The 16570-nt window shown below is 47.6% G+C and overlaps 7 protein-coding genes across 7 annotated transcripts; 2 read left to right on the forward strand and 5 right to left on the reverse strand.

Annotated features, from left to right (window-relative positions):
- Nucleotides 1-1059: 1059 nt before the first annotated feature.
- DFJ58DRAFT_841648 (kinase-like domain-containing protein) lies at nucleotides 1060-2474 on the forward strand (the record flags this gene model as incomplete). Its single annotated transcript, XM_041392738.1, has 7 exons — nucleotides 1060-1413; nucleotides 1462-1524; nucleotides 1584-1769; nucleotides 1819-1849; nucleotides 1903-1940; nucleotides 1994-2203; nucleotides 2253-2474. 7 exons carry the CDS (start codon nucleotides 1060-1062, stop codon nucleotides 2472-2474), a joined length of 1104 nt encoding a protein of 367 aa, XP_041243685.1.
- Nucleotides 2475-2878: 404 nt separating this feature from the next.
- DFJ58DRAFT_745917 (kinase-like domain-containing protein) lies at nucleotides 2879-4196 on the reverse strand (the record flags this gene model as incomplete). Its single annotated transcript, XM_041387418.1, has 8 exons — nucleotides 2879-3124; nucleotides 3175-3402; nucleotides 3457-3494; nucleotides 3554-3584; nucleotides 3635-3826; nucleotides 3880-3942; nucleotides 3989-4129; nucleotides 4179-4196. 8 exons carry the CDS (start codon nucleotides 4194-4196, stop codon nucleotides 2888-2890), a joined length of 948 nt encoding a protein of 315 aa, XP_041243686.1. The 3' UTR covers nucleotides 2879-2887.
- Nucleotides 4197-5675: 1479 nt separating this feature from the next.
- Nucleotides 5676-7493, forward strand: DFJ58DRAFT_789558 (kinase-like domain-containing protein). Its single transcript, XM_041390221.1, has 8 exons — nucleotides 5676-5966; nucleotides 6027-6200; nucleotides 6248-6313; nucleotides 6367-6549; nucleotides 6598-6628; nucleotides 6684-6721; nucleotides 6776-6991; nucleotides 7045-7493. Exons 1-8 carry the CDS (start codon nucleotides 5937-5939, stop codon nucleotides 7243-7245), a joined length of 939 nt encoding a protein of 312 aa, XP_041243687.1. The 5' UTR covers nucleotides 5676-5936; the 3' UTR covers nucleotides 7246-7493.
- A 48-nt stretch (nucleotides 7494-7541) lies between these two features.
- On the reverse strand, nucleotides 7542-9019 carry DFJ58DRAFT_745919 (kinase-like domain-containing protein; the record flags this gene model as incomplete). Its single annotated transcript, XM_041387419.1, has 9 exons — nucleotides 7542-7766; nucleotides 7819-8028; nucleotides 8078-8115; nucleotides 8168-8198; nucleotides 8250-8438; nucleotides 8490-8552; nucleotides 8599-8713; nucleotides 8767-8924; nucleotides 8981-9019. 9 exons carry the CDS (start codon nucleotides 9017-9019, stop codon nucleotides 7542-7544), a joined length of 1068 nt encoding a protein of 355 aa, XP_041243688.1.
- A 3819-nt stretch (nucleotides 9020-12838) lies between these two features.
- Nucleotides 12839-13444, reverse strand: DFJ58DRAFT_623315 (uncharacterized protein; the record flags this gene model as incomplete). The annotated part of the gene is made up of 3 exons (XM_041381065.1): nucleotides 12839-12960; nucleotides 13012-13115; nucleotides 13194-13444. Coding segments are annotated over 3 exons (477 nt in total), but the record flags the coding sequence as incomplete, so codon positions are not given.
- A 1149-nt stretch (nucleotides 13445-14593) lies between these two features.
- Nucleotides 14594-15233, reverse strand: DFJ58DRAFT_684374 (kinase-like domain-containing protein). The gene is made up of 2 exons (XM_041383276.1): nucleotides 15021-15233; nucleotides 14594-14969 (listed from the first exon to the last, which is right to left on the reverse strand). The coding sequence occupies exons 1-2, from the start codon at nucleotides 15168-15170 to the stop codon at nucleotides 14751-14753; spliced, it is 369 nt and encodes a 122-aa protein (XP_041243690.1). The 5' UTR covers nucleotides 15171-15233; the 3' UTR covers nucleotides 14594-14750.
- A 104-nt stretch (nucleotides 15234-15337) lies between these two features.
- Nucleotides 15338-16111, reverse strand: DFJ58DRAFT_789569 (kinase-like domain-containing protein; the record flags this gene model as incomplete). The annotated part of the gene is made up of 5 exons (XM_041390222.1): nucleotides 15338-15402; nucleotides 15456-15641; nucleotides 15693-15755; nucleotides 15807-15921; nucleotides 15979-16111. Coding segments are annotated over 5 exons (533 nt in total), but the record flags the coding sequence as incomplete, so codon positions are not given.
- Nucleotides 16112-16570: the final 459 nt, after the last annotated feature.

A 16570-nucleotide genomic window follows, 5' to 3' on the forward strand; every position in this document is an offset into this window, starting at 1 on the left:
CAGACGTTTCATCTTTGCCGACCATCACCTCTAAACTTTGAACGAAATCACAGTTATCTCAGTCATGCGGGCTTAGTTTGACCGTTGTTCTACGTCTATCCAACTATGGGACTTTGTCCTTGAGGCCTGCAGGGAGATGGGTGACTTGGTATTAATGATCACTGAAGTATGGTCCTTCCTAGATTAAACTTCTGAGGGAGAATACCGCCGACACTGATCATCAAACCCCAGGTAATGCTATCCTTCGCATCCAGGGTGCTGTGCCTCGAGGCTTGAACTACTAACAGAGAATCCACAATTGGCGAGGTTAAGTTTTTTTTTGCATTCTCGTCAACAGAATCATGATAGCATTCTAATTGGGAGCTTATGGGCTCTATACTTAGATACGCACGCACATCACTCAAGTTTCCGTGGATGATGGACCGTGAAGGGACTATCCGAGCAGCTCGATATGATTGATCGATGATCAGGATGTAAGTTCCCTTTATATCGGATATAGTTGGTCTAAACAGTGGACTTACAGTGGACGGAACAACACGAGTCATGTAGGCGCCGCCTCAAGTTATTATCAGGGAGGAAGAACCATTCATTCTAGGATGAGCGCATATTCCTCAGCGCTCGAAGTCAGGCGACAGGCAGCATTTGCTAACATAGGATTGGTTATCAAGGTTCACGTTCCACCACGGGGCTGTTACCGAAGTCGATGCCTCGCGCGATGGCGTAGTTTGGGCTATAGTTTGAATTGGTAGCTCCACATCCCTGGACACGCCTCAGGAAGTCTGCTGAACTCATTGTTTGACTTTCACAACTTGACTCGTTTAGAAGTGGGCGTTTATATGGTGGAAGGTCAGCATTCAGCGTGGTTTTCATTCGATCCATGCCAGCTGCGGCTGCCCTGGAGGCTGGTGCGCCCTCTACAATTTCTACTCCCAGGAGCCATTGGTGGATCTATTTCGCGATGTCAACGGAATCACTGTAGTTCTTGTGTATAAGACGGTAAACCACTGTTGCTAGGAAAGTACAACCGTATCCTTTTGTGTCTGTGCTTCTCCTATCGATATGCTGGCTCCTGTGAAGACTCTTGCGCATCGAGTCTCTCTTTACTTTCGTCGATCCAGCTCGCTCTCCGCATCTGACGTTGCTCAGTCTTCATCTGATGAGCGACCTTCCTTAAGCCAGAGCTCCCTTGTCTATACCTCCGAAGACGGACAGAGCAGACGCTATACCAGCTCTGAGGAAGAGGACTCGCAACTTGTTTCTTTAATTCAGATCGCAACTGCTCAGACATCAATGTATGGTTCGTTCATTATAGACACAAGCATTGCCACTGGGCAAGCCAATTTTCCGATCGCTTCGGGTGGACTTGGAGATGTCTACAAATGCATATTGAACAGGGGCGCGAGTCGGGAAGAAGTATGCTACACATTGATCTTCTCCGTACTTATGCTCACTCATACTCAGGTTGCTGTCAAATCTCCACGGTTCCCAAGTCTCACGGATGCCGAAGTTGCCAAAATAAATCGTGTATGTTGGGTAGCCTCTGAAACTGCCACGTGTCTGAATTTCATTTCTGTGTTCCACAGAATCTTGACCGCGAAATCAAAGTCTGGGCCAGATTAGATCATCGATATGTATTATGCCTTCATGGCACCGTAATAGGTTTTGGTCCGTTTCGAGCATTGGTTTCCCCCTGGATGCCGAACGGGACATTGAACTCCTACCTTACTCGTGCACATGAAACTCTCACAACGATCGGTAGGCTTCACATTGTAAGTTTCTCTTTTGATGCCGATTACGGGAGCTGACTGTTTCTCAAAGCTTAAACAGATCACAGAGGGGCTCAAATATCGTAAGTAACGGATTGGCTTGGAAACGATTGGTTTAACTAAATATTGTGGACAGTCCACGACAATAACGTGATTCACGGCGATCTGACCAGTGTAGGTTTGCCTACATCATGTAATATTCCGTGACCCACTGACTATCATTATAGAACAATGTCCTAGTTGCTGCCGATGGATCCCCGCGCCTTGCAGACTTTGGTGTTTCGAATATCATGGTAGAATCCAACCCGGCATTCTCCTACCAAACTGGCGCAGTTCGCTGGGCAGCTCCAGAGCTCATTGTCCTCCAGGAAGGTCAAACCGTGCAATGTGCCACAAAATCCAGTGATATATATGCTCTTGGGTGTATCATGCTTCAGGTCAGTGTCTCATTCGCGTTTATTTATGACGCTGACACTGTACTCGCAGGTGTTGTACGGCAAACCACCCTACTGGTGGATCAAGACTGCCCTGCAAGTTATGGCATTAAAGTTCAATTATCAAGAGCCCATTAATAATACCATGCAAATTCAAGCATGTCACCTAGATTTCATGCGGCGATGCTGGTCAATCGAGAGTGAAAATCGTCCAGCAGTGGAGGAGGTACTGGACTTTCTCGAGAAAGCCATCTCTATTGGGGCATCATCTTAGATCTAGTCGCCGCGCGGAACTGGTTCATTCTTGTCTTCTTTATTCTAGCTACCTCACTGACATAGTATAGTGTTAAGTATAATATAGGCTCGCATATCCGGCGCTGGCTCGGTACCTGTGACTTGGCATGGCAGTGTCATTGTACATAGAATCACACGACTCATACCAATCATACATGCTATCGTAGAATCAAAATCCATTATTGTAGCTACAATGATATGGAAGACCTCTGCATGCACACGCCAGCAAGCTGTTGGGTACACGCTCGAGCTGTCTGACGGGATGATATAACATCGGGCACCTTCAATGTCAAAGAACTTAGGTTCTGCCGCGTCGGCCCACACAAACCTGCACAGGAAAAGTATTACAAGGATCATAATAAAAGTACAACGTAGTAAGCACTAGTAACTCGTCTAGCAATAGCCTCTAACTCTGTCATAATTGGTACACACTATCATGACCCCAGAATTCATGATGTCGTCCATCGTCGGGCGATCGGCTGATTTTTGTTTCAAGCACGGTGAGAACTGTTGATATATCTCATCATCACGACTCTGTATGTCCTTGAAAGGCACAGTCCCCCTCTCCACCGCGCGTATAACACTAAAACCATTTTTTATCCACGCGTATGGCTGTTTTCCCAAGAAGATCTGGAACTATTGTAAGAAGGCTATTTTCATGCATTAACAATCCGACAGACCTGCAACGCCACACAGCCATACGAATAGACATCCCAAGCTTTGGTTGGCTTCTCGTCTTTAGCTTCGTCTTCGTCTTCAGCTCCGGCTTGGAGAGCCTCGGGGGGCATCCAACGTATGTTTCCTGGATGACAGGAGTTGAATGTGGCGTTTCCTGCCTCGGCAAGGATCATCGATAGACCAAAGTCTGCGAGACGGAGGCGACCAGAGCTGTCAACCAAAACGTTGGTCTGTCATTGAATAATTTCAGTTATAGGCTACATGTAGATTAGGATAAGACCTACTGCAGTCAAGTCACCGTGCACGATATCCCTGCCGTGCACTAGTAGATGGTCTTCAGTAAATGGCGCGATCGCCATAATTGTTAACAACGTAACGCACGGTAACTAATACCAGCAGTTACCTGCCGTATCTGAAATCGCGGCTAAGTATAAGCTAGTGGTTCAGCCTTTTGAAACTTACAAGCTCTCGTTTTCGGGGGTCAGACATACCAGAAAACTCACGCTCCAAATATCCGTCCAGCGACCCTTCTTTCATCCATGGAGACACTAGTGCCGGGAGTGGCCCGAATTCTTCAGCGACAGTCACACCCTCGAGAGGAAGGATGTGGTCGTGTTCCAACTGTATCCAAACATAGGCCTCGCGACGAACTTTCTGGGGAGCAAATGTATCAGCGAATGAAACTGCATATCAACCCCCGCCCTAACCTTGCCTATCGCTTCTAATGTCGCATCTGGCACTGAAAGGATCCTGATAGATTTGACAGCGACCTTGATTGTGATAAATGACGAGTCTTCTACCCATGTCTAAACTCACAAGGCGTTGGGTGCCAGATTGTGCAGTCACTGAACATTTCCAGATGTCACAGAACCCTCCTCTACATGTTGGAAATTTGCCATCTCTTGCGATTGTTGTCGCAGGAATCAGAATTGGTTCAATTTTGAATTGAACTGACTCCTGCCAATAATATCAGTATATCATCAACGTGGAAGCAATATCGACTTACGGGGGGGAGATCGCCCATTGAGAAGTAAAGCCAGATCTGAGTCCAAAATGATAGGTGCAAGACAACTGATAAGATGTAGGAGATGAAGCGGGCATCTTTATATACCACTGCTGAAGAGACAAATTAACAATGCCGTCAACACAAAAATACCACGGCCATGAGGCCTTACGACCTGAGCGTCTTGATAGCAAATGTGGTAGAAAACCTTGATTTGCTGTGTGTCATTCAATGTCTTACACACCAATGATTGGTTTACTCCAAGAGTCTTCCATCAGACTCGGAGGAATATATCTTGCGATGCGCATGTTTGATCATACGCATCCATATGAATCCAAACACATGCAAGATTGACGCTCGAGTATTCCATCCTCAGTTGCTCATCTCTGTCGTAATTTTCCCATCCAAAGCTACGATCGAAGCATTATATTTCCAAACTTTTCCTGCAAGTAAACGTGTGGCGCTGGCTCGTTTCTTCTAGTTATTTGTCAAAGGCAGACTCGAAGCGGGCCAAGGACTGTATCGCCCTGCGCGATGATCCAGGAATAACGGTGTCCTCCGACATCGGAAATCAGAACGCGCCGATGCGGAGACGAACTTGGGTGAGACCGAGGAAACGAGGAAACCCAATTCTTGTGTACAATCATACTACAGATGCTTTCCTATGACCTACACGAGATCGAGCTTCTTGAGTGCAGCAAGTAAGCCATATGACCTTCATGTGGAGTAGATCATGATATCTGTCTTGTTGTCAAGGGGTTGCGCCAGTAATTGTGTAACGCAGATCGTAAAGCTCTCACCTGTCATTGGAAGATACGATTAACTGCATCTCTCTAGTGCGATAAAGAGGTGTGTACAAGGATAAACATGAGGCTCCTTGGACTGCATTCACACGTGGGACTTTCCTGAATACGGGCTAGTGTTGAAGAGCGAGTCCTGTCAGATATGGTGGAAAGCAATTAGATAAACGGTATGTTCCTGCGGGCCATCCCACGGCAAGTCTCAACGCTCAAAAGCTGGTCAGGGAGCGGCCAAGTGTGTGCCAGATTAGTACACAGGATCCTTTTCATTACCGGCTACGGACATGCCTTATATACACCTTCGAGAACTTCCAGAGCGCTGAAGAATTCGGTTTTATGGCTGCTAACCAGTGCAGCATCAGTGGAATCCTTCGTGATACTCTGATGGAAGACCTATGTTTGTCCACGAAGATTTCATCCATCGCGTGTTGCGATACAAAAGCATGCGGCGGCATCATTGGATACGGCGACCGCGGGAGGAACACTCCCGAGTCCCGACGGAGACTTGTATACTTGCAAATCTGGGTTCTTCCAACGTCAACGCAACAATAGGAATCACGAAATAAACGCGCGCGCGCGTGTGCCGCGGTGGTGACCTGTGACTCGACAAGTGACTGCGCTGCTTTGAAAGTCGTTTAACGGACAACGGCAGCTGCCGAGAGAACTTTGCACTGCTAATGAACACTGCCACAACAGTGCATGATGCATGATGCCTTCTGGACGGAACTTCGAGTTGTGTTGGGCTTACACTGCGTCTCACAGTTTTTGAGTTTACTAAAAGTTTCATCCAAACTGGCAGTCCCGGAGTTTTAATGATGGTCTGATAATCCCCACCACGCGATACCTGTCGAACGTCTGATATACCTGCAAAACCAACCGCTTAACTTAGACAACGACATCGCACAGCTGCCTTTCGCCCCCTTGAACGCTCGGCATAGCCTGGCACTATTACTATCTTGCAATGGGCAATTGCTGTCCTCAAAAATCTATGGTTAGTCCATCCCCTTGTATTCAGTGTGAATAGCACTCACAGATTACCCTCGGGCCTCAGCAGAAGAGAAATGGCAGTTCCCAGTCGCCTCACCGAGTTGATTTCAAAATCGAGCCACGTAATATTTCCGTGACAGAGGTCAAAAAACTTGAGTCGTATCCCAGTGGTACCGGAGGGCTCGGTGATGTCTGGATGTGTTCTTGGTCTCGAAAGTCTCAGGTTGGAACATATAAGGTAATTGTGCAATTGATCGAAAATGCACAATATCAACTACCTTTTAGGTTGCGGTCAAATCAGTTAGGATTCCTCAAGCAAATGATACAGAACTGGTGAATAGGACAAGCAAGGTGGGAGCAAGAATGAACTGAAAGTCATTGTGTTCATCCATTTCAACTCACAGAGGATTCGTCGCGAGGCTTATGTTTGGATCACCCTAGAGCATGAAAATATTCTCACCTTTAATGGTGTTATCGATGGCTTTGGGCCACTCCCTGCACTAGTCTCTCCGTGGATGGAAAATGGATCGCTCGATAGCTATCTGAAACAGGAATGCGTTCCTTCCAAGGCCGAAATATTGAGAATGGTACGCACCGTATCTCGCAACATCGAACAAGTTTTAACATGTCTTCAGTTGAGACAGATAGCGGCCGGCCTCAAATATTGTACATTCATAATTTTTTGCTGTGTCTGGATCAGACGTGCTCACCGACTTGTTAGTACACGACAAAGGAGTGGTCCATGGTGATTTGACATGTGTACGTGTTGAAAGTCGTAGCTATGATGTCTCAGTACAACAACTCCATTTACAGACCAACGTTCTAATTAGCGCCGACGGGCGTCTCCATCTTGCAGACTTTGGTCTCTCAATGATCCTTTCAGAATCGCAAAACTCTACCTTCAATTCGTGTCACCAAGGAAATGTGCGCTGGATGGCGCCTGAGATGCTTTCTTTACCTGAGCAAGGGGGAGTGGTGATGCCAACCAAAGCCGCCGATGTTTACTCATATGGCTGTATCATGCTTCAGGTGCGTTGTCTCCCATTCGATTCCGTACTAGTTACTGTGCTGACCACGTGCAGCTTTTTTGTGGATATGTACCTTACGTCTGGCTAACGCAAGCGTACCACGTAATTGCAGCAAGAGTCGCAGGAACAGAACCCTTCCGTCAATTCACTGACGTCGAATATGTACACAAGGAGTATTCATTGAAATGCATATCTGTCAAATCCGGAGATCGACCTGTGGCCTCAGCGATTGTCGAGTTCTTAGGAGCAGAGTAACAACAAATATGAATGAACTAGCCCAGGATACTGTGTACTCAAAACGACATCTGAGTCCTTCGCTATTTACCACTGCCTTGTTTACATATGCTATGAGGCCTGCAGGTCTTGCATGCAGTCTGCTGGCATATAAGTACTGCTCCTACATAAACACGAATACAGCTAGCAGTGTATCATACGACACCGAGAAGCGAGAGTAATACATGGAGTAACATGATATATACTATGGTAATAGGACACAACCGGAGTTAACATAAAGACGAGAAAGAGGATAGCTAGAATTCAGAACCAAGACCTTATGCAGACAAAGTCTCATTCGACAGTGCTTCTTGAAGGTAGTTTATTACCTCTTCTACTGACGGACGAACCTCCTTTGCCGTTGACCAGCACCGCCGCATGAAATCCAGGTGACTAGGGTGGATATCGATGGAGGAGTCGATGGGCTCTGCGTGTCTGAACTTAGCCGAAATAACATGTGGGGCGGACTTCAGCCACCAGTAAGGCTGTTTCCCATATAGGACCTACACGCAGGCAATATTAGTGTCACTAGCAAGCCAACGAGAGACTACGAACCTGAAGCATGATACCGCCGAGAGCGTATATGTCGGTAGATCTAGTTGCGCATTGTATGGGTTGGTCTTCCGGGAGGTCAAGGACCTCTGGAGCGATCCAACGAACTGCACCGGTGTGGTAGGAGTAGGCAGGGTTTGATTGCACCATGATATTGGAAATACCGAAATCTGCAAGACGAGGAGATCCATCGGCAGCAACTAGAACATTATTCTACAATCACCATAAGATGGTTCCATTTGCACGGCATGTATAAACTTACGTTGGTGAGATCACCGTGTATCACATCGTGGTTGTGGACTGCAGAAAACATGGTTATGTTGGTCACTTCCATAGTCAATCTATCACTCACGATACTGGAGCCCCTCGGTAATTTGTTTAAGCTATTGTAAACGTAGTAAGTTACCTTACTCGGCTTCGTAAATAAAACTCACCAGCCGAAGCCTATCCATCATCGAGAGGGTCTCATGCACGCGATTAAGGTAAGAGTTCAAAGTCCCATTCGGCATCCAGGGGGAAACCAATGCGCGACACGGGCCAAACTGCTGATCTACAGTGCCATGCAAAGGCAATACATATTGATGCTTCAACTTGGCCCATATACGGATCTCGCGGTCAAGGTTCTGCATCTCAAAAGTTCAGATATGCGGCTGTCAGACTGGAGCCCAATATACCTTGTTGATTTTGACAAGTTCACCATCACTCAGATTTGTGAATCGTGGTGATTTGACCGCAACCTGAAGTCACAATCAGGACATGCAGAAAAAGTCTGTTCAGAAATACCTCGTCCGAACCCGCGCCGCAGTTCCATGTACACTTGTAAACATCTCCAAGACCACCAGAGACGGTTGGGTAGACGGTTTGCTTGTGGATATCACTTGGTTTGATACAGAGAGCACTATTATTGTTCGATATTTACACAGTCCACCCTGAGGAAAAGAAATGACATACGGCGAGCCCTCTGCGTCAGAAGTACTAGAGAGGCGTTCACTGGAAAAGTGATCGTCGGAAGTTCTATTGGGAGTGTCGACAATCGGGGTCTGGCTTGCGGGAATACTATCGACCGAGGGCCGAACAGGAGATGCTTGGCCACTTGGTGCACGGCCAACCTGTTAGAGTGAGATGAATAGATGGCTCTACGGCCGGACAATGCCAACAAACGTACAAGACCAAGGAACTGTTGCAAGCGGTTGAGCATGTCCATTGTTGACAGGAAATCACAGTGGGAAATAGTCCTGTTCCTTAGCATTAATGAACTACAGTCTTATATGCAGACAATATTAGTGCGATAACATCGCAAAGTTATTCCACCGATAATTACGTGGAAAGAAACTGCGTAGGGTCAAACTGAAGACGCCACGACTGGTATTAGTCGAAGTAGTGCTGTGGGTGAATCGGATCGATAATGAATGCTACAAACGCCCATTTCAGTCCCTACAGGCATCGAGCGGCAAACCTACTTCTGATGTTGGGCAGACAATGAGACATCTTGAAGCGTGTTGTCAGGGATGTGAAGAACACTGACAGCGCTGAAAAGAGCAGTAATTGCACGAGGCAATCTTTGCTCTCAGCGGCTTTGTTAGCAAAATACAAACCTCGCAGAGAAGAGATAGAACTTCGAGAATGTTCGACTGGCGATATTACAATAGTTCAAACTTCGCCGAGCTACGAAACATTAATAAGTCAGTCGTTCAGTGACGGTCAATTTTGAAGGCTTCAGCCAAATTGAAGAACTTGATGACTTGATCCATCCCATTTCGCCTGCACCAATAGTTTTCGAACGACTTATCTGTTCATGTATTAATGGGGCCTGCACCCTGCAGGGCGCTCGCGCAGGGTCTGAAAGAAACGTATCCACGTATGACAAGTTCTGAGGTGGCCCGGGGCCACGCCGCGGCCGTAACGGCTTGTGCTATCGTTCAACCGCCCATCAACGAAATTGGCAACTGGGCCATATTGAAAACGCTCTTTGATCGTGAGGTTTTCATGCAAGGCCTGGCTTGGGTAAACTGCCATCACAGCCAGTACGATTGTCTTCATGTCGTGAGTCGTGACGCGTGACAGGCCGCGAGGGCAAGGTTTCGTAGTTCTGAATCTTACCTAATTCGATCATCCAGTATGCCGGAGTCATTAGTGGTATTCAAAGTTAAAACCGATACGGAACAGACAACGCTTGGAAACTTGGACGACACCATTAAAACTCCGAATTATAACTCCGTCTGGCTTACACATCACTGTACTACGCTGATAAGATCAGCCCACTACTTATGCCTCGCATATCGCTTCGAAAACAACAACTACGAGCCCTAAAAAATGCACATGATGACCTTGTATTAGCCCGCTATGTAGAGCTTGTGCAGCACGCACTTGATGAGCTCCTTGAAGAACCAGACTCCGAAGATGACAGTTACAGTACTTCCTCTAATGACAGCAGTGGATCCGAATCCATTGGCATGTCAGTTTGTTCAGAGTCATCGGATGAATCTTTGGACTCCCTGATGACCTGGTATCACCATAACAAGCGCCTATTCACTCGCATCCTCCCAGTTCTCATTGGATGTGCCACAGATGGCCAGTCGAGCGTTTACGGAGTTTATAGATGCTGTTCGTGCTTTGCACGACTGAAGTAGAGATCAGCCGTGTCCTTAATGCAAGACCCAAACTTAGCCACGCCCCACAACTGCACCTGCTGCCGGAATGGGGGATGCATGCCCCCGACAAATTCTGCCGAAAGCTTCGTGTGTGCCCTGCTGTTTTCGACAAGCTCGTCGAACGTATCCAACCACACGCAATTTTCTACAACAACTCTAACAACCCACAGCTTCCTATCCCCATTCAACTCGCGGTTTTTCTCAATGGCATAGGCCACTATGGAAATGCTGCTACGACGCAGGATTTGGCCGAATGGGCAGGGGTATCCGTCGGAACTGTGTATAACTGCTTCAAAAGAGTTATGATCGCACTTTTGAAGCACCATGACGACGCGATCCACTTCGATCCGCTTGATCGAGAAGATCAAGAGGAACGGAAAAGAGCGCAGCAGTGGGTTGAGGGGAAGACATGCCGGGAATGGCGTGGTGGCTTCCTCTGCGTCGATGGCACCCCATTCAACTTATTTCGGAAGCCTGGGTGGCACGGTGAGGGGTTTTTTGACAAAAATTCAAACTACTCTCTCACTGCTCAGGTACGTTAATTTTTCCCTTTCATTGGATGAGCTCATGCTTTCAAAAGGTTGTCATTCTTCCGCACAATCTCCGTATTGTCGACTATGTAATTGGCGTACCTGGTAGTCTTCATGACTCTAATGTTTTTGGGCGAACCAGGGTCGCACGCACCCCAAACAATTTTTTCGGCGCGAACCAGTGGCTATGGGCCTGATTCCGCATATGCTTCGCAAGTATGGTGTGTCACACCATTCAAACGACCACCTGGAGGGGCGTTGACGAGGGATCAGAGAACGTTCAACTATCACCTTTCCAAAGTAAGTGTGGATGGATGGCTTCGGAATGTCGCTTACATACTTGTAGGTCCGTGTTCGGTCTGAGCACTTTTTCGGTTCGATCAAGGGCAGATTCCAGAGCCTACGAGAGCTTCGGTTTCCGATCCAAGGCAAGAAAGAGCTGGATTATTCCAACATGTGGATCCGCTGCTGTCTAATCTTGCATAACTTGATTGTTGAGATTGAGGAGACTCTTGGCATCGCAAGTACCGGTGACGATTTTTACGAGGAACTGACTGGGCAGAGGATGGATCTGAATGTCGAGGAGGAGGAGGAGGGAGAGGAGGGGCAGGGCGACGAGACTTATATCGGGACAGCGGGACAAGAATTTCGGAATGCTTTAATGGCGCGTTTGCTTCTCAAGCTTCAGTAGATGTAGCAGCGGAATTTGTGTATTCAAATGCTTATATCAAAACACTGGCGGTACTCGAACAACAGCAAATTTATCAACGAAAAAACAACAAAGATAGCACAAAGTAACAAACCAAGAGGCAACACGCGAAGATGACAACACAAGACTCAATTTTGACCCAGGTTCCGCTCCATTGCAATACGCCGAATCCTTGCCTCCTCTTCTTCTCGACGTGCACGGGCGAGCTCAAGCTCTAGCTTTGCATGCTCCAGTTGGTGACCCATGAGCTCGCGTTTGTGCAGGTGGTCTTGCTCAGCGAGACGCATAGCATGTTCTCGTTCATCGTGAGCATTGCGTACTTTAAGTTCCCTAGCCCACATGTCACTCTCAAGCTTCAATCGCTTGTAGCGATCATGCTCGACACGACCATCGCGCTTTTCGCCAACTTGCTGGATCAGCGCCTGCGCTGTTTCAGAGAGCCGCTCGGCGGCAGCAGCAGTGGAAGCTTGATCGTTGTTGGCACGTTTGCGTGATGGAGGACGAGATGAGGTGACTTGAGATGATTGAGGTGATGCGCTACGAGTAGATCCTCCAGATAGCTTCATGATTTGTGATGCCGGACGTCCTCGAGCAGGACTTCCTTTACGCGAATCAACCCGCAAACCCCTCATTGCATTGCTGGCGCTGACATCAGAATCGGAGTCATGTGGAGTGGCGTTGTGGCTGGAGGTTGGTTTTTTGAAGCTGGAAAAAAAAGGATATTGGCCGTCGGACTGGTCTTCATTTAGAGGCTCCGGAGAGTTGAGCGACACCGCATTTTGGTCAGAATAATGTGTTGATATAGGTGTGATTGGTGGGCGAAGACGCGGTAAGGAAGTGTATGAGCCTGTAGAGGTAGATCCACGAAAAAAACTGGGGGTTGATGATGAACGGGAGGACGCCGGTGCGTGTTGCAGGTGGAAAAACTGATCTTGTTCCATCAGGATATCGTCATCTGCTTGTCCTGCAGCATCTTCATCAGTGGCATCTATGGGGTCTCGACGGATGTCGACATTTGCGCTGACAACATCCATGTCAACAATTTCCCCGTCCTCAATATCGGCATCCTCTTGTGGCTCATTTTCATTGGCAGGGAGTTGTGCGTCCTCACGGTCAGGCACATGGAAGTGTTGTAGCGCAGCAGATTCATAGTTTTGTCCAGGATCAGCGGTTGAGAATACAGTATTATAGGCAGGATTTGTCCTCCACCAACCGTGAAGGTCTGGCCACCATGGGAATTTGTCCAGTTGCGAATCTGCAAGAAATAGATAAATAAAATTGACAGATGCGCATGAGAACAACCCACCAATGAGTGTCTTGGTCTGCGGGTTCTTCTGTAGCTCATCATATGTTAATCCGGCGCCTGTCTGCTTGAGGGACTTGTTGAACTCGTTGTATTTTCTTTTGAGCCTGAAGCATCTGATCAGCAACTGAAACGGTATAAATTTGTAATTCATATCAGATGCAAGAAGATCGGAGGTTACTTACGTTCCGAATCGAGTCTGAACAGGCTTGATCAAAGCACCAGGCTTTGTCTGGAAGAGGAGCCGTACTTCAGGATCTTCGTCATTTGAAAATATAGCATTTGCAAGCTGCGAGTAGTATGTTTCTTTTGGAGCAGCACTCTGCTTTTTCTTCCTCCCTTGCTCTTTTGCATCCTTCACAGAATCGGAGAAGAGTTTGATGCGTGCATCATCATTAGCTTTGCACCAGGCGATGAGGCGAGAGGTGCGAGCACTGTAGGCCCCCTCCCAATGGATAGCCAGCTTCTTTTTGGTGTTGGGAGCAGGACTGATCACAGGTTGTAGGCCGTCATCTTCATTTGCTGGTGCATTTGTGCTTGCAGGAGCTTTCTCTTTTGCTCGTCTGGATTGTGTTTGACCGCAATTTCCTCCGGCTCCAGCTCTAGTAGTATGTGCCATCTTCTAGATGGTTCCCCAAGAACAGAGCAAGTGACAAATAAAGGGCGATTGGAAATCGGATAACACCAGCAAGGTCGACACCGACGACAACGTCGACGGCTGGTTGATCGGCAGACAGCGGTCAGAGGGCAGGACGGACTTTGAAAAGTATGCCATGCTGCCGGCGTTTGCCTCTCATTTTCTCAGCACAGGTGTGAACTTTGAATACCACTATTGGTTCAACAGGTCAGTCTTCCACCTTGATCGATCCTTTCAGATTAATGCTTTCCTTCATAGGTACATTCAAATCACCAATGTTTGTGAATATTGAATAACAAGACCGCATCTCGTGAATATTGTGTAGAACACGGCATAGTGGCACGTGTCGACATTTAATACACAGCTGACAAACCCCAAAGACTTCCCACGCAAACCTAAATTGAACTTTTACAGCATGTAAAATCGATGATTATCTTTCTAAATTCTACGCAACGTCAACCGCACTGTCTTACCGTCTCCAGTGTCCACGTAGCATGGACGGCACAACTCATAAGTCGCGAGTTGCAACATACTAGCATCCATTTCCCCCATGTCGAACTATGACACCCCTTCAAGTATACCGTCGGGCAATGCTTTTGAGCTAGACTCCCTGCCGGCCAAGAACACGCACAGTCGTAAGCGCACGGCGGTCTCGATGGCTCCTGTGTTAATGCCTCCCACCAAAAAATGTTGAACAAATTTAAAAGGTTGTGGCCACAGATCTCGATGCCTGGGACAAACCTGATGACGATATAACATGTATATCGCCCCCCCCCTCACTGTTTCATTCGTGGAATCACTGGCCCTTTTGCCCTTTCCGCGCAGTCTCATACACCGACGAGCAATTTCGAACTTGATACATCGCCGGCAAAGAACACACGCAGCGAGATTGTTATTGACTCAGGCTAAGCTTCGTACATACTTTTTTTTCGTTGCTCAGCACTGAGCACATATACATGCCAGTTTCGCAAAATATGTCCACACTAACGGGTGACCTGTGGGTTGACCCGCACCTGCGATGCTCTGACACGGGCGGGTACGGGTGGGCCTCTGAAAGTTTCGGTACCTGCGGGTCGGGTGCGGGTATGACCCAGGTCGACCCACGTTATACCCTAGCAGTGACATGATCTGGTCCTAGAAAACTCAGAACATCAACGGCAGAGGGGCGACGTCCTGTATCACTCCAGCACTTCTCGATGAAATCCCAGAAAGAATCTACGTCGTGCGGACTTGACGGTCTTGTAGGCTTTTTACCCTTGAGTATCAGGACAGTAACTTGATGATCGCTTCGCACATCTGCATAGGGTGGTCGTCCTGTCATAACCTACGGGATCTTAGTCGCAAACCAACGCAACTACTATGGAACGCCTCGAACCTGAAGCATGATGCATCCGAAGGAATAAATATCGCTGGCTGGCTGTGGAGGAGTCGATGACTCTTCGTTCTCGGCCACCTCGAAGAGCTCTGGCGCAGCCCATCGCACATTGCTCCTGATGTATGAAGTCCCTGAGAGCTCAGAACACATTGCCAGGATCCCATGGTCTGCTACATGGACATTGCGATCCGAATCTATCAGAATGTTGTTCTGCCGTTCCAGATCAGAGCTAGAAGGCGGGTATCAGACAACTAATACGTACGGCAGTAAGGTCACCGTGAACAACGCCCTTCGAATGGACTGCAATGCCGTCAATAATTGTTTTCACAAACTATTGAAGATTCCACATACGGTAGTTGATGGCTGCAGCGACTTGCCGCAACTAGGATTCTAATGAACAACATGATGTACGAGCGCTTCTGATAAACAACTCACGATCCGGAGCTTTTCTTCGATGGTCAATTCTGTGAAATTGTGTTCAAGATATGTGGTGAGCGAGCCGTTGTGTATCCAGGGGGAAACCATCGCTAGAAGTGGCCCAAAATCGCGACTGAAACCGAGCAGAGACAAAAGATTTTCGTGATGCAGTTGCTTCCGTGCATGGAAATCGTCCAAGAGTCTCTGCAAAGCCATGGTTTGAGCAAGCGTATCACATGTAAGCCGAACACTTACTTGAGTAAGTCTGGCCCTGGAATCGTCGCCTGCAACATCGATCCTTATGGATTTGACTGCTACCTGTCATGGATTCAGATGGCTGCACAGCGGCCATACGTGTACCATGCTTGCCTCCAGGCCTTGATGATTGGATGCGATGTAGGTGCATTTCCACACATCCCCGAAACTACCGTGCGCTATTGGATAGGGCGACTCCTTGGATACGGATCCTGTAAGGTCGAGTAGGCTGCATTAGAAGTCGCATGAGGAAGTGCGTTGTCATAGGGTACTATGATTGACTTACTGGTTGTCGGGGTCTATCTCACTACCACCGATGGTAGCTGTCCTGACAGACGGGCGGCCTATCCACCCCAACAACTTCCTCCCGACCTTCTCTAACCAAGACCTGCAGTGGGATAAGAAAGACAAAATCATTTAGGTTAGTAGACTCATGTGTCGTGCTCTTTTAACGAGGCGGGATGAGAAGAGCTTGCGCCAATACTGCCTGATAGTGATACACAAAAAAGTAATAAGTTAGTTGCTTCTGTAAATAATTTGGCCTATCGCCCATTTTTAGTGCTCGGAATTAAGCCAGAGTGACTCTGGGCTATAGTGACTCAAATTTCAAAAGTCGCATTAGCCATACCGTTCCGAGTCTCTTCCATTGAATCTACGATATAGAGCCAATTACCGGCTAACTTTACCTAATGGGCTAGCGAATCCTGCACCCAATCAGCCCAACTACGCTTGATTCAAGATTCGAGACCGCAATGATTAATGTCACTTCCTTGCGGCTTGAATCATCTTCTCGGGGCAATCCACCCTATCATGTCGTGCACAGTGAATGAATCGACTTGTCCGGTTTCAAGTAAGGTTGTAGCTTACACAAAACGTTT

This window comes from Suillus subalutaceus (assembly GCF_016647625.1).
Source record: "Suillus subalutaceus strain FC151 chromosome Unknown DFJ58scaffold_56, whole genome shotgun sequence".
In the NCBI taxonomy this organism is placed as follows: Eukaryota; Fungi; Basidiomycota; class Agaricomycetes; order Boletales; family Suillaceae; genus Suillus; species Suillus subalutaceus.

Excerpts from the sequence above, each read along its gene's own strand:
- DFJ58DRAFT_789558 (XM_041390221.1), top strand. The coding sequence starts at position 5,937 with ATGGGCAATTGCTGTCCTCAAAAATCTATG. Across the intron at positions 6,201-6,247 it reads CTCAGGTTGGAACATATAAG|GTTGCGGTCAAATCAGTTAG; the intron begins GTAATTGTGCAA and ends ACTACCTTTTAG. Across the intron at positions 6,722-6,775 it reads TCCATGGTGATTTGACATGT|ACCAACGTTCTAATTAGCGC; the intron begins GTACGTGTTGAA and ends CTCCATTTACAG.
- DFJ58DRAFT_684374 (XM_041383276.1), bottom strand. The coding sequence starts at position 15,170 with ATGTGTTCTGAGCTCTCAGGGACTTCATACATCAGGAGCAATGTGCGA. Across the intron at positions 14,970-15,020 it reads TCGGATGCATCATGCTTCAG|GTTATGACAGGACGACCACC; the intron begins GTTCGAGGCGTT and ends AAGATCCCGTAG.